Source organism: Pleurodeles waltl, chromosome 9 (assembly GCF_031143425.1).
Source record: "Pleurodeles waltl isolate 20211129_DDA chromosome 9, aPleWal1.hap1.20221129, whole genome shotgun sequence".
Taxonomy (NCBI): Eukaryota; Metazoa; Chordata; class Amphibia; order Caudata; family Salamandridae; genus Pleurodeles; species Pleurodeles waltl.
In genome coordinates this window covers 398,103,043-398,121,972 of record NC_090448.1, presented here as the reverse complement: position 1 = coordinate 398,121,972, position 18,930 = coordinate 398,103,043, and the positions used below count along the sequence as shown (strand labels likewise).

The 18,930-nt window shown below is 45.4% G+C and overlaps 2 protein-coding genes across 4 annotated transcripts in view; one reads left to right on the top strand and one right to left on the bottom strand.

Moving 5' to 3' along the window:
• FLRT1 (fibronectin leucine rich transmembrane protein 1) overlaps positions 1 to 17,286 on the top strand; it is a 369,338-nt gene extending 352,052 nt beyond the window's left edge. For both annotated transcript variants that reach the window (XM_069207110.1, XM_069207111.1), the window contains exon 3: positions 8,883 to 17,286. In XM_069207110.1, the coding sequence (XP_069063211.1) occupies positions 8,931 to 10,940 (2,010 nt within the window). In that variant the 5' untranslated portion in view covers positions 8,883 to 8,930 and the 3' untranslated portion in view covers positions 10,941 to 17,286. The remainder of the gene's footprint in view (positions 1 to 8,882) is intronic.
• Positions 1 to 18,930, bottom strand: part of MACROD1 (mono-ADP ribosylhydrolase 1) — a 2,310,829-nt gene that overhangs the window by 1,716,848 nt on the left and 575,051 nt on the right. The window lies entirely within an intron of this gene.

Here is an 18,930-nt window from a genome sequence, read left to right as displayed (position 1 = left end):
TTAAAAGAAACCTTTTCATTTTTCTTTTTGAAATGCCCCCTGTTTTCCTTTAAGGAAAACAGGCGGCATTATTTTTTTTTAAAGTGCTTTATTGAAAAGCAATTGCATTTTTTTTTTTTTAAGTGCTTTATTGAAAAGCAATTATAGACATGGTGGTCTGCTGACCCCAGCAGGCCACTATCCCTGTGATTTTTGCAAATCCCAATAGGTCCAAACCAAGTCCTACCTCATAAATATTCATGAGGTAGGTCTATTTGCGACCCACCTGGAATCACAAAATGTATAAAACACACATTTGTACATTGGTGTTTGAGATTACCAAATAGTGAATCACAAAAATGTACTATTTGGTAATCGCAAACACTTAACCTTCGTACATCTGGCCCCACGTGCGCTTAATTTCACACCAAAGGTTGTGTGCAAATTGAACTTGGTTTACTAATATAAACGTCTCCAGGAAATACATGGAGACATTTCTGTACCCAAATGGCGCACAAAAATAATTCCTTGCAATAATACAATTGACAAAGATCATTGCCGCATGCATGGAAAAAAGGTCGAAATCTGGAGCACAAATTTGCATGATACTGTGTGCAAGCGGTATTTACATCCAACTGTTTCTGCGCCCAATGTTTTTGGGTTATTCAGACCGGGAATGCAAGAGTTCTTCAGCCAGGGATGACCTTGCTATCACAGCTTTGTATGTGGTGCAAAAGATTTGAAGGTGATTATGAGTCAATAAAACACGATACATGGTTTACTGATGTAGTCAAACGTTCTTAGGTGTTTAATTAGCAGTACAGTAGTACATAATACCACTTTGATCATGGTGAAAATAGTCCGGTATGGCAATCAAAAGAGAATTAGCCACGTTGATATCTGAATAAACCAAGGATAGTTTGGTCTGTGAGAAAATTATCATGGAAAGCTTGGGTTTGATCTTCCTCTCACGTAGGAAAGACAGCTAGATCTGGGCAGTTTTACTTTCTGTTCATAGTTCGAGACGTGAAAATCGTCTATGCGCGTGGATGCCAAAATATTACATTATTGTGCAGCAATTCTGCGTGAATGCTGTTGATTTTGGCCCACGCGGCATGAATCAGAACTCTTCAAGTAATGTTATCATGTTGGCACAGACATGCAGTTTTCCTATGGTAATGTTGTGAATTTGGCACGCCAAAGTGCAGGGTTCTTCTGGGCACTAGATGGATGCTGGCCCACCAGAGCAGCTCTTCGCCAAGTAATACCGTGGAACTGACCCCCTCTATCGTGTGGCAGTTCTAAGGTAATGCTATATATTTAGTGCATTACACTGCAGTCTGCACTGAGGCGAATCCAAGCAAGGACAAAAAGCCTGGAACACGCACCAAGCAGTTAATAAAACGCGCATTACAGAATCAGGACAGTCTCCGTGCCCTGCCCCCTCTTGTTCCGATTTGGCACCAGCATTAACAACGTCGGTTTAAATGCCAGCCAAGAGGCTCTGCAATTAACTGTAGGTGGTGGTGAGAGCTGTCCTTTGAAACAAGGGAACATCCATTGATGCCCGAAGGCAATATACCACGAGCAATGGCCTGTTACTTTTGTCAAGACTGGCCTGTAATCTACCAGGCCCAGTGTGAAATACCCGAGGACCTCGGGTGTTCCGTCCTTGCCTTACGAACGGTCTGCCAGGAAATCGCCTTCTCTTGCTCATTTGAATTGTGTCAGGTGCAGGTCACTACAGTTTTTGCCCAGGCTGCAGGCGAAAGGAGGTGGGCGCATTCCTGACAAATTTCAGTCCTCAAAATCTAAATTTTTCAGGGAGAGTAAAGGAAAACACCGGCATTTTCCCTGCTATTCTCGGGATTCTGCTGTAATTTTGCAAAAAAAATACGTACTTCGAGTTAAAATTCATAACAATCATAATTTTTCTTGAGTGTAGGGTAGTGGACGGACCTGCTGAATTTTTGGGGTAAGAGCACGAGAGACTTGCCAGTGCCAATGACCACATGGCTTCGCAGGGGTTTGAGGACTATTCTGCGCAATGCCACCTATGGTTTTACGGTTGTAAAGGACCACTGTCGAAAGGTAGGGGGCTTGACCAGGTGTGTTACGCACACAATTTCTGAAGTGCACAGTTCTAGTTGGATAGTTTAGTTTGGTAGAATTTTTTTTTTCTTCAGTTTTTATGAATAACAATGCTAACCTCTCGATATACGAATAACGTAAGTCTGATCCTCTTTCCAACTAACTTGATTTGGTCCTTTACATTTCTCTCCAACAGGGTAGGGAACTGCATTAATTTAATGAACCACAGCCATGGTAAAACCGCCTGTATTGGCATGTAAAACGAAAATGTCCACAACACAATCCTTGTGGTCGCCTAGTTCTGTGACTGAGCCAAAAGGATTACATGTTGGCCTTACTTTAGGCCTTTACATGGCTGACCAATAATGTTCTCATCGTGATTACCTTCAAACATTGTTCTACAGTCATTGTGCTCTGGTACTGTCAGAAATGGGATTATTCATCTGGAAGGGAGCACCCTGGCAATTCAATAACCCTTTCTGGTTAGGTCACAACCCAGTTCTGAGAGAATCAATGCTCAACCCCTGGAAGCCGTGGCAGGAGAAGGCAATCCCCAATTAAGTATGTGCTACTTCAAGCAGTGCAAGCAATTTTGAAGTAAATAACACAACACAATAGAATTATCAAACCAATTTAGAAAAAAACCGAGAAACATTCAATAAGCAAAAAGACATCAAGAACAGCAGAGCAGGTTAAGAGTAACCAGAGACATGGATTGTTAAAAAATGCAAGACAAAAAGTGCCTATAAGAAAAGTCTACTCTTCTTCAGTAACACCTTATCTGGTAGAGACTTTATCTGCCTGCAGATTCCTTACCTTAGAATATTCCCCACGCATCAGTCTGGATCTGCAAACGTTTGGAAAGCATTACCCCTGCGTGCCAGTAAGTGGCGTAGTTCAACTGGGCATCGTCTGACTTGGAAGGGGCGTGCCTTTTGCCTATATAGGTGCCACCCCTGTGCACTGTCAGTTTCTTTTGCAACTTTCTCCGCCAGAAGCACGGAGCCACAAGGAACACTGATCACTGGTTTGTAAACCTGAGGCCCTTATGTAATTAATCCTGAAAACTATAATCTGGTGACCAAGCAAGGAGGATGGGAGGCTCAGTAGGGAATCTGTGGCTAGATAGAGTCTCTACCAGGTAAGGCGTTATCAAAGGTAAGTAACTTGTTCATCTGATAGAGACTCCTAGCCGCAGAGTCCTTACTTTAGAATAGATACCCAAGCAACACCTCTCTAGATGTGGGTCTGCAACACAGATTAGACTAAAAAGACCTGTAGGGCCGAAAGGGCAAAATGACTGTCACGTCAGACCTGACTCTCTAGACAGTAGTGCTTTGTGAACTTATGCCATGAAGCCCACATTGCTACCTGACAGATATACAGAACAGGAACTCTGCGGGCTAATGCAGTGGTCGCAGCTTTGGCTCTGGTAGAGTGAGTGCGAAAATGCTTAGGGGGTTGCTTTTTGGCCACTGCATGGTAGATATTGATGCAGAGAACTATCCATTGTGAGATGCTCCTCTTCTGCACCACCTTCCCTTTCTTGGCTCTGACATACCCCCCAAAGACTTGATGGTCCACCTGGAACTCATGAGTATGATCAAAGTAGGATACCAACATTCTTTTTGGGTCCAGCCAGTGGAGTATCTCCTCTTCCCTAGAGAGGTGAGGCAGAGCGTAAAAGGTAGACAGAGTGCTGGACTGGCCTACATGGAAAGGAATTACCACTTTCAGTAAGAAGGATGCTCTAGTTTGAAGAACCAGTTTGTCTGGGTAGAAGTTAAGGTACAGAGATGAGCAGACAGCCCCTGTAAATGACTGACACTCAGGGCAGATGTTATCACCACAAGGAAGGCTATTTTGATAGTGAGAAGCCTGAGTGGATAGCTGTGAAGCAGCTCAAAGGGAGCGCACATCAGAAAAGTGAGAGCCAGGTCGAGGTCCCCCCCACTGGGAATAATAAAAGGCGCTGGTGGGAGCATCTGCTGGAGACCTTTCAGAAACCTATGTACAATAAGGGATTTGAAAAGAGATGGCTGATCTGGCAGCTACAGAAATGCCAAAATGGAAGAAAGATAACCTTTCAATGTGTTCAAAGCACAATCCTGCTGGGCTAAGGTAAGAATAAAGAAATCTACCTAGGAAAGGGTTGGAGATAGAGGGTCATCATATTTATCTGTACACCATACCACAAACTTGCTCCAACAGCAGGCGTATACCATCTTGGTGGAGGGAGGTCTGGCTGCCAAGAAAACATTGCAGACTTTGGGGGGAAAATCTGAAGCTGCCAACTTTTGGCCTGAATCGCCATGCAGGAAAGCGAAGCGTTTTTAGGTGAGGGTGCACAACCCTGCCTTGCTGATGGGAAAGAAGATCCTCCAACAGGGGCAGCCTGATCGGAGGACCAATGCTCATGCTGAACAGCTAAGGATACCAGACTCTCTATGCCCAATCCAGAACCACAAGAATAACTTCACTTGGTCGTTCCTGAGCTTCTTGAGAACTCTGGGCAGGTGTAGCATTGGTGGAAAGGCATACAGGAGGCTGGGCTCAACTTGAGATGAAAAGCCGAAACTCCAGCGTGCAAAACTGCTGACATTGTGTGTTCTCAGTAGAGGCAAACAGATGTAACCAAGGATGTCCCCTATCTTGGAACAGACCTTACGCCACCCCAGATCGAGATGAAATTCATGATCTGCTAGGCATCTGCATCTGAGTTAGTCTGCTCTGGCATTCAGAGAACCTGCCAGGTGTTGAACTACCAGGGATATCCCCTGGTGTTCGAGCCATGTCCAGAGACGTAAAGCCTCTTGACAGGGCATTCACGACCCCACCCACTCTGTTTATTGCAAAACCACATTACAGTGGAGTTGTTCATGAGCACTTGTACCAGTCTTCCACTGATTAAAGGAAGAAAGCCTTTCAAAGCGAACCGCATCTCCCGAAGAGCCAACAGATTAACGTGGAGCCCAGATTCCATCACTGACCAGAGTCCTTTGATCTCCACCTCTTCCAGATGGCTGCCCCAACACAGGAGTGATGCATCGTTCACTACAGTCAGCTCTGTTTGAGGGATAGAGAGTGATCTGTTACTGACCCAATCGCGGATCGTCAGTCACCACTGCAGTTTTATGCAGTTCCGCCGAGATCTGGACCATGTCAGAGAGATTCCCCTGATGCTGCACCCAATGGGACTTCAGCTCCCACTGCAGACCCTGCATATGCCAATAGGCATGTGTCATGAGCAGGGAGCTGTGAGGCCCAACAACCTCAGGATCAACCTTACAGAAATCCAGGATAGAGTCTGAAACACTGGTATCATAGATTGAATATCCTGGACTTGCCACTCAGGAGGATACACCTGAAAATGCACTATGTCCAGAACACTCAGATTATAGGGAGCGTCTGAGGGGAGGCAGTGTCTTTGGAACGTAGATAGTGAACCCCACTGAGTGCATAAGGTTTGCCATAGTCTATAGATGAGAGACAACTGCCTGTGGGGAGCATGCCTTCAACAGCCAGTCATCAAGTTAGGGTAAGACTAGAACCCCTGACTTCAGGAGGTGTGCTGCAACCACCACCATCACCTTGATTAACACCCGACGGGCCCTGGTAAAGTCGAAGGGGAGCACAGCAAACTGGAAGTGCTCTGAGTCCACAGTAAAACACAGGTAACGTATGTGTGCAGGCAGGATGGGGATGTGGAAATATGCATCCTGCAAGTCAAACGCTACCATCCAGTCTGTCGGGTCCAGGGCAGACAGGACTTGTGTGAGCCTGAGTATCTTGAGTTTCTCCTTTTTTAGTAACAGAAGGTAAAGGTCTAGAAAAGGATTGCGGCATCTGTCCTTCTTGGGCACCAAAAAGTTGTGGAAATAGCCAACACAATCTACTTCTGATGCTGGCACCCTCTCCTTTCCTCCCTTGGCCAAGAGTGCTAACACTTCGTGGAGAAGCAAGGAAAGGTGGTCCTCTAGCAGCTTGTCATTAGAGGGTGTCATTGGTGGGGGGGGGCGGGGGGGGGCAGTCACAAAACGATTGGAATAACCACCTTTGGACGTGCTGCAAAACGCAAACGATCGGATGTTATGAACCTCCAGTGGTGCGGTTTCAGGGGTTGCCGATGATGGTCGGTGGGCAAACTAGAGTTTGGAGGTTGTGACTGCTGTGGTTTGGGTGGGAGTTGGTGCTATATGAATGGCCTGACTTCTGGCTACTTGTCCCACCTGGAGTGTGGGAACCGCATTCTCGGCCACAAAAAGATTGTGAAACTTGCTGGCCGTGGTGGCTAGGAGAGTAGGGAAAGTAGACTGCGGTTTATGAGGGGCAATAGTTAGGCTCAATGACCTGGCTGTAGCCTACTGTCCTTAAAGCACTCCAGCACCGCACCAGGCTTTGAACTGGCAGGAGCCATCAACAAGCATGTTCATGAACAAACCCTGTACATCCCCAAAACACCAGTGGTTCTCAACCAGGCATGGCGCCTAAGTGCCACCAACGATTAAATCACTCTGCACAGCGAGTCTGTTGTGTCCAGCTCACGTCTTATGGTGAACTTGGCTGCATTCCTCCCATCAGCAAGTGCATGAGAGAGTATGGCTCTGGCCTCATCTAAGAACATGGTCAACAGTTGCGCAACCGAATCCCAGATCCTATAGGAGCATTGGCTCAAGAGGCATGTGGTGTTCATGGACCTTAGTGCTAGGCTGGCAGAAGAGAACATCTTCTTCCCAAAGGAATCCAACCTTTTGGATTCCATATTCAGTGGACCGGTAATGAATACGCCAGATTTGACTTTGGAAGTGGAGGCCTGGACCACCGTGGGTCTCCAGGGTGGGATGTTGGGTGAGGAAACTGGGGTTCTATGAGGCAATGCAACGGCAGCGGGCAACTGTACAAAGGAGCCCCTGTGCAGGGCTTGAACCAGGCCCAGAGTAGGACGTCAGTAAGGGCTAAATTAAATTGGAGTATTTGTTTAGTGGGGGCAACTGCTAGCTGAACCACCTGTCAAGACTTTTGTCTTGACTGCCCTGAGGGTAGCGTAAGGTCCATGACCTCAGCTGCCCTCCACACCACCACTACGATTGAGGCACCCTCCTCCATAGCAACTGTACGGGGAGAGACCAGGGCAGTGACTGGCGAGGAGTCAAGTCCACTAGCATCTGCCAGATCTTCATACCAGGTGGCCTCAGGATCTTCTGATGCTTGATATCTTTAATGATCACACAATCCATGCCTGTCATAGGAATAAGGCACTGGCTCCGATATGGGGAGCCTGCCCGCGGCCGGCGGCAGAGCCTATGTCAGACAATGCCACTCCAGCTCCGTATCAGGTAAGGATAATGTGGCGGCGCCACCGCTGGGCATTGGTGGAACTGGGTGTGTCAGCACTGGAGCAGGCACCAGGGACAATCAAGGTCGCTTGACCAGTGTAGCTCCGGATCCGTCAATGGGTCCCTGACTACCAACTGGCACCAAGAGCAAATCCACTGGTGAGCTTCTTATGAGTTACGTTTATGGAGGTTACTCAGCATTCACTGGGTGATAGCGCAAAGGCAGTGGTCAAGCCTTGAGGTGTCAAGATCCTATGAGAATTGCAGTTTTAGGATAACCTGCATTTTGTTGCCATTGTCATAGCAAGTTAGACTGAATGATGTTTTGAGATCTGTAGGCCCAGGTAGCACCGAAGAGAGAAGAGAGGAAAAGTGAGTAAGAAGGTGTGATCTGAAATAGGCGACAGGAAAACCTGCTTTGTGCCACTGTTAGCCAAACCTACAATAGGTAATACAAAATAGCTTCATATCTTGCACTGTTGCTCAAATACGGTGCATGATTATAGTCCATGTCCTTTATCAGTGTATTTATAGTTCACAGCCTTCTGCTGACTGCTGTGTCTATACCAACCAAGCTAACATATGTAAAAACAAATACATTAATTAAGTGTTTCATGTGTGCCTAGAAATGTTCCACTGGCACTGCTTACACACTGAGGCCAAATGGGCCATATGAAACAATAGCTAGGCCCTCAGTAGAGCCTCCCATGTTAGTCAGAATATGTGACTGCGTTGAGGTACTGGTTTGCTGTGAGAGCTCTTGCTTTCTCTACAGGCCAGCATTCCTCTGGTTTGAATCTGTGGTCTAGTGACTACTGTCATATCAGCTGGGCTCTAATCCTAGCTTCTACCCTAAACAACACTGTTTGACGCTGGGCAAATCACATTAATTTACCTCTTTGCACCTCAAGTCCATTACGTGTAAAAATTTGGAGAGATTGCATACATTTTGGGATTACATGGGCATTTACTTATTGTATAGAAAGGCTTTTTCTGCTATCAAAAGAGGTGCCCTTTACTGTCCACAGAACCAAAGTGAAGTAGCGATTGGAGCACATGCAGTGATGATACCACACAAAACAAGATCTGTGCAACCAACAACAACAAAATATTTGCAATATAAATTAAAACACTGCAACAAAAATTGGTTGTGTTTTCCAAGTTCCAAGTTTAGCCAGTAACTCTTGGCTGTGTATGAAAGAATAAAACTTTTGATAAAGACTGACACTGTTTTATGATATTGAAAAGACAGCCCCTCTCCATAGTCTGTGTAGCTATAACATTAGTAGTAGTAATACATCTCCCCTCGTAAAGATTACAGTGACTGTTTGTAACTTAGTGCCTAAACTGAAAAAAACAAAATTAGAAAGATGTAGGTGTCATGGGAAAGTGAATGGAATATTTAAAAACTGTATAATGTATAGTCTCGGCATTTTTACTAGCTTCTGACCAGTGAATTCTTTGTTTTTCCTGCAGACTGTGACCTACTTATCGAGTAGACACACATCTTCCTGACTTGGCACCATGGCAATCACCACCACCACCACCACTGCGACGGCCACCACCACTATGGCCACCACAGTGGTGATGACGTCAGCCACCATGGATCTGCGTGACTGGATCTTCCTCTGCTATGGCCTGATTGCATTCCTGACTGAGGTGATCGACAGCACCACATGCCCTTTGGTCTGCCGCTGTGACAATGGCTTTATCTACTGCAACGACCGGGGCTTGACATCAATCCCAGCTGATATTCCTGATGATGCCACTACGCTGTACCTGCAGAACAACAAAATCAACAATGTGGGCATCCCACCAGAGCTGAAGACTAAGACAAATGTGCAAGTCATCTATCTGTATGAGAACGATCTAGACGAATTCCCATTGAACCTACCCCGCTCGCTGCGGGAGCTACACCTGCAGGATAACAATGTTCACACCATTCCAAGGGATGCTCTAGCTAGAATACCATTACTGGAAAAACTGCATCTGGATGACAACTCAGTCTCAACTGTCAGCATAGAGGACGACGCCTTTGTTGACAGCAAGCAGCTAAGGCTGCTCTTTCTTTCCAGAAACCACCTAAGCTCCATCCCTTCAGGTCTGCCCAGGACACTGGAGGAGCTTCGGCTTGATGACAATCGTATCTCTACCATTCCACTGCATGCCTTCAAGGGACTGAACAGTCTGCGGAGGCTGGTGCTGGATGGCAATCTACTAGCTAACCAGAGGATCGCTGATGACACTTTTGCCCGATTGCTGAACCTCAGCGAGCTCTCACTTGTTCGTAACTCACTGGCTGCTCCACCCCTCAACCTGCCAACAGGCCACCTGCAGAAGCTCTACCTTCAGGACAATGCCATCAGCCACATACCATACAACACACTTTCCAAGATGCGACAGCTGCAGCGGCTGGACCTGTCCAACAATAACCTCACCACGTTACCCAAGGGTCTATTTGATGACTTGGAGAACCTCAGCCAGCTTTTGCTCAGGAATAACCCCTGGTTCTGTGGCTGCAACCTCATGTGGCTGAGGGACTGGGTAAAGGCTCGGGCTTCTGTGGTAAATGTCCGCGGCTTGATGTGCTCAGGACCAGAAAAGGTTAGGGGAATGGCCATCAAGGACATCACAAATGAGATGGATGAGTGTTTTGATGTTGGGCTCCAGAGCAATGTAGCTGTGGCCAAGACAACGGCCAGTAGCCGTGCTGTCACCACTCCACAGGGCTCGTTATTCACCCTCAAGTCCAAGAAGCCAGGCATTAGGATGCCAGACTCACCTGTGGACTACCCAATGGCCACTAGTGAGGGCACAAAAGCTCTAGTGCTCAATGTCAAGCCCTTGACAGCTGACAGCATCCATATCACGTGGAAAGCCACAATGCCTGTTTCTTCCTTCCGGTTAAGCTGGCTACGGCTAGGCCACAGCCCCTCAGTGGGCTCTATTACAGAAACACTTGTGCAGGGTGATAAAACGGAGTACCTCCTGACTGCCCTCGAACCCAGGTCTACTTATATCATCTGCATGGTCACCATGGAGACGGGAAACACCTATGTGGCTAACGAGACACCTGTATGTGCCAAGGCAGAGACCTCTGATGCCTACGGGCCCACTACTACGCTAAACCGAGAGCAGAATGTGGATCCATTGGCTGGCTTGCCTCTGGCTGGCATCATTGGTGGCGCTGTCGCACTTGTCTTCCTCTTCCTCGTCTTGGCCTCCATTTGCTGGTATGTCCATAGAGCCAGCCAACTGCTGACCCGAGAGAGGGCCTACAGCAGGGGTAGCAGAAAAAAAGATGACTATGTAGAGTCAGGCACCAAGAAGGACAACTCCATCTTGGAAATCCGGGGGCCGGGCCTGCAAATGCTGCCAATCAATGCACATCGGGCAAAAGAGGAGTATGTCATCCATACCATCTTCCCATCCAATGGCACCAGCCTTTACAAAAGTGCACACACCATTGGCTATGGCACCAACCGAGGCTACAGAGACGCAGGCATCCCAGATATTGATTACTCTTACACATGATGGGCGAACCACTGTCTTTCTTCACTTACGCACCCCGTTCCCGCCAACTTGGCTAGCAGCTTCCATCTGTCATCCAACCTCCCCTCCCAGTTACCACTTTTCCAGCTAGTAATCTGGAATTCTGCACTGAAGGAGGTAGAACTGTACAGCCCACCACTTATTAGTGCAGAAATGACTTGTGGAAAGAGACAAAGAGGAACGGGGAGGTGGGGTAGACACATATTTTGTAGAAACGTTTAAACAAAACACAGACTATGGGGGGAAGTAGATGAATCCTCTGAACGACGTAATTAAAAAATATTTAATATGTTGGACGAAATACTAAATGGAGAAGGGAGGACAATACCGCAAGAGACTGGAAATATCCTGAGACTATATAGATTGAATTCTGTTTCAGGAATAGAACAAGCAAGAGAAACTGGGAGGGTTGTAGTGGGCGTGAGGGCTTGCAAATTGAGGATGACGATTTTTAGGATTTGGCAGAAATGGGAAAGCTTTAGGAGCTTTCTGTCAGTGCTACAGATTTCAAATGCATTTTTAATACCTAATCACATGAAGAAAACAATGCAGACTTCATAGTATTTTGTAATGATTACTGTTAGCATTATTTGTATTTTTCAGTAAGGTGGCAGACCTGGGAAAAGCAGGACGATGTCGAGACATCAACTTAGTGATAAATAAAGATCTGCACCAGTTTTATGAAAAACAAAAAAAACTAGTTTAAACCTATGCGCCACTAGCAGGACCCTGTAGTGATCAGCTGAAAGTAAGTGCCAGAATCATACAGAAACTGAAGATCTCGCACCGAAAGAGCATTACCATAGGTACTAAAATATACAGATAAGTTAAAAAATAGTCTGAGACTTTACCATCAGAAAACAAGAAACACGCCAAAACATTTTAGTAACCAGCAGTAAGACACTATTGTCACTTATACAAGTGCGAACAGTGAGCTCATCAAGATCTTTCTGCTTCTCCCAGGTCTTTGATTTAGTATGAACTGAAGCCGAGTTCTGCATTTGCTGAGTTTATTGCACCCTACACATACATGCACTGGGGCAGGAGTGACTACTTTCTATCCATGCCCTTTTCATACTTCCAGATAAGGTCCAAGCAAGTTTGCATAACAGCTACCAAAATGTCTCTTTTTTCATAGCTTTCTGTGCTAGTAGTTACTGTTTAGTTTCTGGCGTCTTGTGTCGACCCTGAGAATCAGAGGTTCCCAGAGAAAAGTGAAAAGTAAACTCTTTTGAGAGAGTTGAATGAAGGCAAAATCCACACTCCAACTCAGCAAGAAAAATGTTTTTTTTCATAAATCACTGTATCACAAACAAATTATGGTAAACCACATATTATTGGAACATTAGCTTCCAAATCTCAAAATACCAGGTCTGGTTATCCGTTTGATGGGACCCCTTTTCGCTATTAATGAGGCACCTCTGCACTCTTTGAACCGATGTTTACCAGACTGACAGGACTTTACTTCCAGAAATCTGGTGTAGCCTCCCCTAAGAGAGGGGAAATTGCCTTTTTGTGTATACATTTTAATTTATAAGTTGAAACACAAATTATGATTTTTTATTTTAATCACTTCAAAAGATACTTGGAAGAAGTAAGGCAGGGGGCAGCAGCACTGCCAATTATTATAAATCTCGAGAGGCTCGTCTATAAAGTTTGGAGAATAAACTACGTTAAATGGGCTTAAAGTAATTAACTGCTAAATAAGCATCACATTTCAAATCGCAAGCGAGTGGGAACCTTGACAAAAAAGAAGTGGTTATAGTATGCATAAAGAACTGCAGAGACTCTTGGTTTCGGCTGAAAGATTGGATCAGAATTTAATTGTCGACGATTGGGGGTTTCACAAAACCACTACTCTGTGTTGTGAGCACATGCAGAGATGGGATTGACAACTGTAAGTACCACACAGGAACCAATGAAGTGGCTAGAAATACATTAGTTTGCCAGAACAAGATAGTTTTTCAAAACTCAGGTGTTAAAGGGAAGCTTAGTGCCCTCTTCGGACAGCTGGACCAGGAAAGAAATCTAGTCTATCAGTGCCGGCGGCACAGTGCCTGGCCTCCGGGTGCCCATCATGCTATTCCGAGGCCAAACAAATGCAGGGGAAAGTAGAAAAGAGGGATGAGGGTGAAAGAGCAAACCGAGACAGCACAAATGTTAGTATTTGATGGAAGGGAAGATGTGATGTTCAAGGACAGGAGCATTAATTTCATTCCAAAGTACAAAGGAAGGGTCTGCACACCCACTCTCACTGGTGGAGGAGCCCAGCAGTTGGGAGTGTCCTGCTGGCATGTTAAAGCTGTGGGCAATGATCCCTCCTAGAAAGTATTGTGAATGTAATCAAAGTGGAGAGAAGGAAGGGTTCTGAGTTCCCAAACCCTCACGGTTTACGGAGTGCAAAGGGTGTTGAGGGACAGCTTGTGCAAAGGGTAAAATGAGTGTGGCGTCAAGCTGCTAAAACTGAATGGGCAAAGTAGATGGCATTAGCATGCCATCACTTTATTTTTATGTATCTGTGTCTATTCTAAAACTTCCACTTAATTCATCACAGTGTCTGATTCTCTTGTTCCCTTCTTCTTCTGTCTTCTAATATTCAGAGAATATGAGGATGTTTTCTTCCTAGCACCCCGTACAATGAAAGCTCTCTGCCTTCCCTTCTGACTGCCCCTTCAGTTGACTCAAGTTCTCTGTCCCTCCTAAATCTGCCTCATCCTTCCCCTTTCACCTGCTGCTTAATTTGGGCCGGTGGAGGGCACCAGCACTTATTTTTTGATGGCCGGCACTTATGTTTCTGCATCAGGCAATCACTGCGAGTAAAAGATACATATGGGAAAGACGGAACAAAGAAAGACGGAAAAGCGTTACAAAGGAAGGAAGCAGAAAGCTGTAAGGCAGAGCCGAAGGGGCAGGGAGTGGCTGTAAATAGATTAAAGAGGCCCGAGGTGGCTTTAGGATCAGGCTGCCTCAGTATTCTGTGCTCGTGCTTTTGAATGCAGCAGCCACGTGTTTCAGAGGAGAGCTTCGGCAACGGCACGTTTTTATTTACAAATTAACCACTAGCTGCCCTTACATGACACGCGATGTCTCCGCTCTCCTTTAACCTCTCTGGTCTCTTCTCTCCTTCATCCGGTATCCGTTACAGCCCAGTCATCCACTATTCTCAACATGTCCCTTCATTTTCCCCACGCTCTGTGCTTTCCTTTCCCCGTCTCTGCATTTAGCAAAGGCTCCTAGTGTCTCCTCTCTCAAATATCCCTCTCCACACTTTCTCCACTTGTTTTCTCTCTCTTCTCTCGTTCGTCCGACTACAGTACACAAGTCGGCCATTGCAAATATCTAAAAAAAATAATCTAAATGTAAAGTACCCTCGGCGGCTTCAGACTCACTCCGTGTGTCTGATAAATACTTCGGGGTCGCGGGTCCGGGGTCGCCGCGGGGGCATGTCGTTCCGAGTTCCGGCGCCTACAGCAGCCGCTCATTAAATCTATGTGTTTTGCTAATTCTCTCTGTGCAGCGGGGTGCTTTTTATTATTATTATATATTTTTTGTACATTATCAAGCAATTGCCGGCTCAGCTTGCAAGCTCCCTCTCGTTTCAAATAGAGGAGCTAATGGAAGCGAAGAAAGGGAGGCGGGGAGGCAGTCCTTTTGAAATGCAAATTGTATTATTCTTCGGAGAATTAAAGAGAAATACCACTGCTAAACACGGACGGAGAAGAATGGCTTCGAGGGTGTGGAAGCCACGCGTAGCTGACAGCCCTGCACCGCGTCTTCTGTTAGTGAAAGGATGCTGGCACCGAGCGACAGGGAGAGGAGGTTGCTGTGCAAGGCAGAGCATCACTACAGCTCTCCGGAGCAGAGTTTACCGGTACTAACTAGAGATATCAGAACCCCTCCCCGGCAAGTTATAAAGCCGCAGTCCGAGATGCCAAAGCCCAATCCAGCTAGAGCTATGGAACTCTAAACTGAGCACATTGCTGCTGAGATGAAGAACAAGAAGATGTGGCGGTGTAGGGTCCTGCTGTGCACGTCATGTGATGTAGCCGCCCCTCCCTGGGGGCTGTGCTTACACCCACCCCACCGCACGACTCTGCAGGTAACACCTAGAACACCCCAGCTTGGAATGTGCCTCTGCTCCAAGCGGCTGGAGCGGCAATCCTGCAGAAGAATGACAGCTGTTGAGAAGCCCATTTCAAGTGTGCACCATTAAGTCAGCTCTGTAAGTTTAGGCCTGCAAGGCAGGGTGAAAACACTCTTCCTTACGTAGCCAGTCTTACTGAATGTGTCACACAAGGCAGCTGCTTCGAATGATACCACTCCTAACCAAAAGCTGTACCTCTAAGTTGAAAGGGCCTCTTCCACTGCTGTGGCTGATCACTTGATCCTTTATGCAAGGGAAGCAGTCATCACATAACAAAATAAAGCTTCTTTGGATGGCATGCATTGTATGACATTACAATGCTGCCAATTACCACGCATGCCTTGTATCATTTTGTTAAGTATATATATATATATATATTTTCTTATAAGGTGAACAATATAAATATATATGTATACACACACACACATACATATGCATACACACACAAGCATTTATACTTACCTTAAATAGACTTTCCATGCTTGTTAAAGGCATGCATGGTACAGGCATATGCGTGGTAAAAATCTGTGTGGTAAAAAATGGATTGCAAAGGCACTGCATGCTAATTACCGCATTGTAAAGGCTGTTTCCCCTGAGCAGTGCTCAATGAAAGGCTCTAAACCCCACAACTGCACCCATGTGAGCATGTTATGTCCTGAAACATACACCTAATAAGGCTTCAGAAACCGACTAGAGTCCAATGATGGATCCCACAGCTACCACTACAAGAAACACTGCAGGTGCTTCTTTTTCATTTCAATCAAATCTGCAATCAACCTCCATTCCCCCGTCCCCTTGAGTGCCTTTGCCCAGATCAATGAGGGGCCCAGAGGCAAGGCAAGGCAAAGCAAAGCACATTTTAAAATGGAGATTCTCCAGAATCAACATTAGTCACCATCAGAATCAACATTAGTCGCCACCACCTTCTGAAGGGCCCAGTAGCAAAGCAAAGCACATACTAAAATGGAGATTCTCCAGAATCAACATTAGTCACCTGCCAGAGATTCAGAGGACAGAACTAAACAGTAGTGAGCATCATGACGAGAGGTCTGAGGGCTGAGTGATCCCCTGAACAGCAATAATGGCTTCTTGGAAGAATGATCTGTCTAACAAGATCTTAGAACTTTAGCTGGGGTAAGGTCTCACGCAAGACTCTCTCTAGAGTGAGCAGACTCCATTGGAAGATGACATGGACTGTTCAAATTGGTTCAGATCTTTTGGGGACTTCGCACTAGCTTATGAGCAGATGTGAGTCATGTATGTACAAACTATGTCATTAATTATGATCCTCAGTAAATAAGTTATCAGTTGTACAGTACAGAGAAATATGTTGTTTGCCAGGCTCGACATAAATACTGTCATAGATAGAGTACCAAAGTCCTGGACAATCAACTTATACTTTTGAGGGAAATCAAAATAAAGCTTGATTTTAATACTGTACAGGAATTACACTGGCATTTCCCAACTAACTGAGAAGTTAGAGGATATGTGAGTATATTTTCCCCTATGCATTCCGAACAAAGTCCATTTTTAAACAACCAACAAAAAGAAATGTAAAATGCAATAATTTTTCCATGAAGATGTTAACACATTAGAGAGTGTACTCTGTGATTTTAATTTCAGAAAAAAGGACGTATCACGTTTTTCACGCAAGAAGTCTCAGCTGTTCACATAGTTGCAAAAATTACATTGGCAATGTTAGGATTCTCTTTACGTCCTAGCTCTGTTCCAGTACAATGTGGCTGCTTGGAAAATTAGCATCTTTTCAGAAAGGCTGAAGAGGCAAAAGGAGAGGGGGGCGTGCCAGGTGAGTCTGAAATCAGACTGACTGCAGAGTAACTTAAGCTTTCCAAAACTCGACTGATTCTCTCCCCCCACACCCCTCCCTCCCAAATTCTGCCTAACTTCCAGAGGCAGTCTGCGGGAATATTCACCGCACTTCTAAACGCAAAGAGGAAAAAAGGAGGAATGCACTCCGTCAAAATAGGGTTGTGCACTATTGTGCTGGAATAAATGCTTCTCTGACCGATTGAAGCACCATAGGCTGCCAGCCACATTACTGGCTGCTCCTGCAATCCCTTATGTGAGAGGGCTTTTAGAATTTAATCTCGCCCCCTTCCAGGACATTACGTAGGTGCAATGAATAGACTTCAGGTATGGTGGACGAAGATAATTCCGAGGTAAGATCCATCCCTTACCATTCACTTAGTGTTGAACCACCTACTTCAGATGTTAAATGTTTACAATCATTGAGTTGAAAACCGAGTGCGCGTTTTGACAAGTGGCCCATCAATCGCAACCAGTGTGTGTTTCTCCCATTCACTTGACTGTGAAGATCCAGTGTAATCTCCAGCTTTATGCTTGCTCACTCATTTCTTCTCTCCATTGGCACGTTTTAATTCAGGAAAATCCTGCCAGACGTATTTCTCAGTTTCAAACCTTGCGGGCTATTTTGTGCTTGAAAGCAAGAATGCAAAAGACTTGGGGCCATATGTAGGAACACTTTTTCCCATAGACACAGAATGGGTAAAAACCTTTGATACATCTGGCCCTTGCTGTCAGAAACGCACATCCTCATCAGAGTGGCTCCGTTAGAAAGATCGCTACAAAACAGACAAAGGCAGCCTGGCCAAGAGCAGGAGGGCACGCACTGGGCTCAACTGTTGCACTGGGGAGATGAGGAGATTGTTTTACCGAGGTCCAGTGTTTTCAGTGTTCTTCTTGTGGCTTGCTCAAATAGTAGCATCTGCAAGAAATGCACTGGCACTATTCTGCAGTGGAACGGTGCTGAGCGAGAAACACCCCGTGTTATCTATGTTTTATTAGGAGAGGAGGCACAGGAAGTAAACCGTACGAAGAGGGTACTTTAAATACACTGCGCAGGTCAAGCACAAGCAGCACAGCCATGCAAGGTTTGTGGGATTACTCTGAAAAGTAAATGTTCCTCTCGAAATAATGACGATTTGGGCGAACAAACCCCCCGTGAGAGCTGAGTATGGCCATTAAATGATATTTGCAACTGTTCCTATTTTAAGGAAAAATTAAATGGCACGCCCACAGTTTATTTCTAACAAACTGTAGTCAGTGAACCTAGTTAGGGAAATATTGTGCTTTGGTACCTTCCTTCAAACAAAGGTGCACACCTGATATAGACACTTTCTAAAAAGTTTGGCCCTTTCTTGCATCACATTCTGACACCCCTGAGGAGCTTCCTCTTCCTTCTTTGTGTATTTCTGCAAGCGGGTTTATTTGGCATAGCACTTGTCCCGTCTTCAGTACTTCACGTAAAGGGGAGTTTCCAAATTAAAATAAATAAACAAACAAATAAAGGTTTACAGAAACCAAATGACATCGCCGAAGCCCTCTGGCCTCCTTCTTCTTGTAGGTGCCTTGAAATTTTCAATGTTCAGACGAATGTGTTTGAGTCTTTTGTCCTTTTTTTATTCATATAAAATGTATGAGTTGAAACTCTTCCTTGTCCTTTCTGGAAATAAATAGAAAGATTTAACTTTTACCATTTGTTTCTTGAGTTGATGTCTGACCTAAAGTTTGCTGCTGTCTATTACCGGAATATCATCAAACTGAGTGCTGTCAACTAAAAGCTGAAAGCTATCCAGAAATTAACCCCGCTTCCTGTGTCACATCTTGCTTCTTCTTATAAGCCAATGCTTTCAAAGGTATGAGGTGTTCAATGGTACAGCTATGAATGTGTTTTCAAACTTATGAAAACAGTAGCAATGTTATTAATATTGTATGGGACATAACTAAGAAAAGGTAAGCTCCTTATGCTGCAAACTCAATAATAACGTTTTGGTACACACACACCAC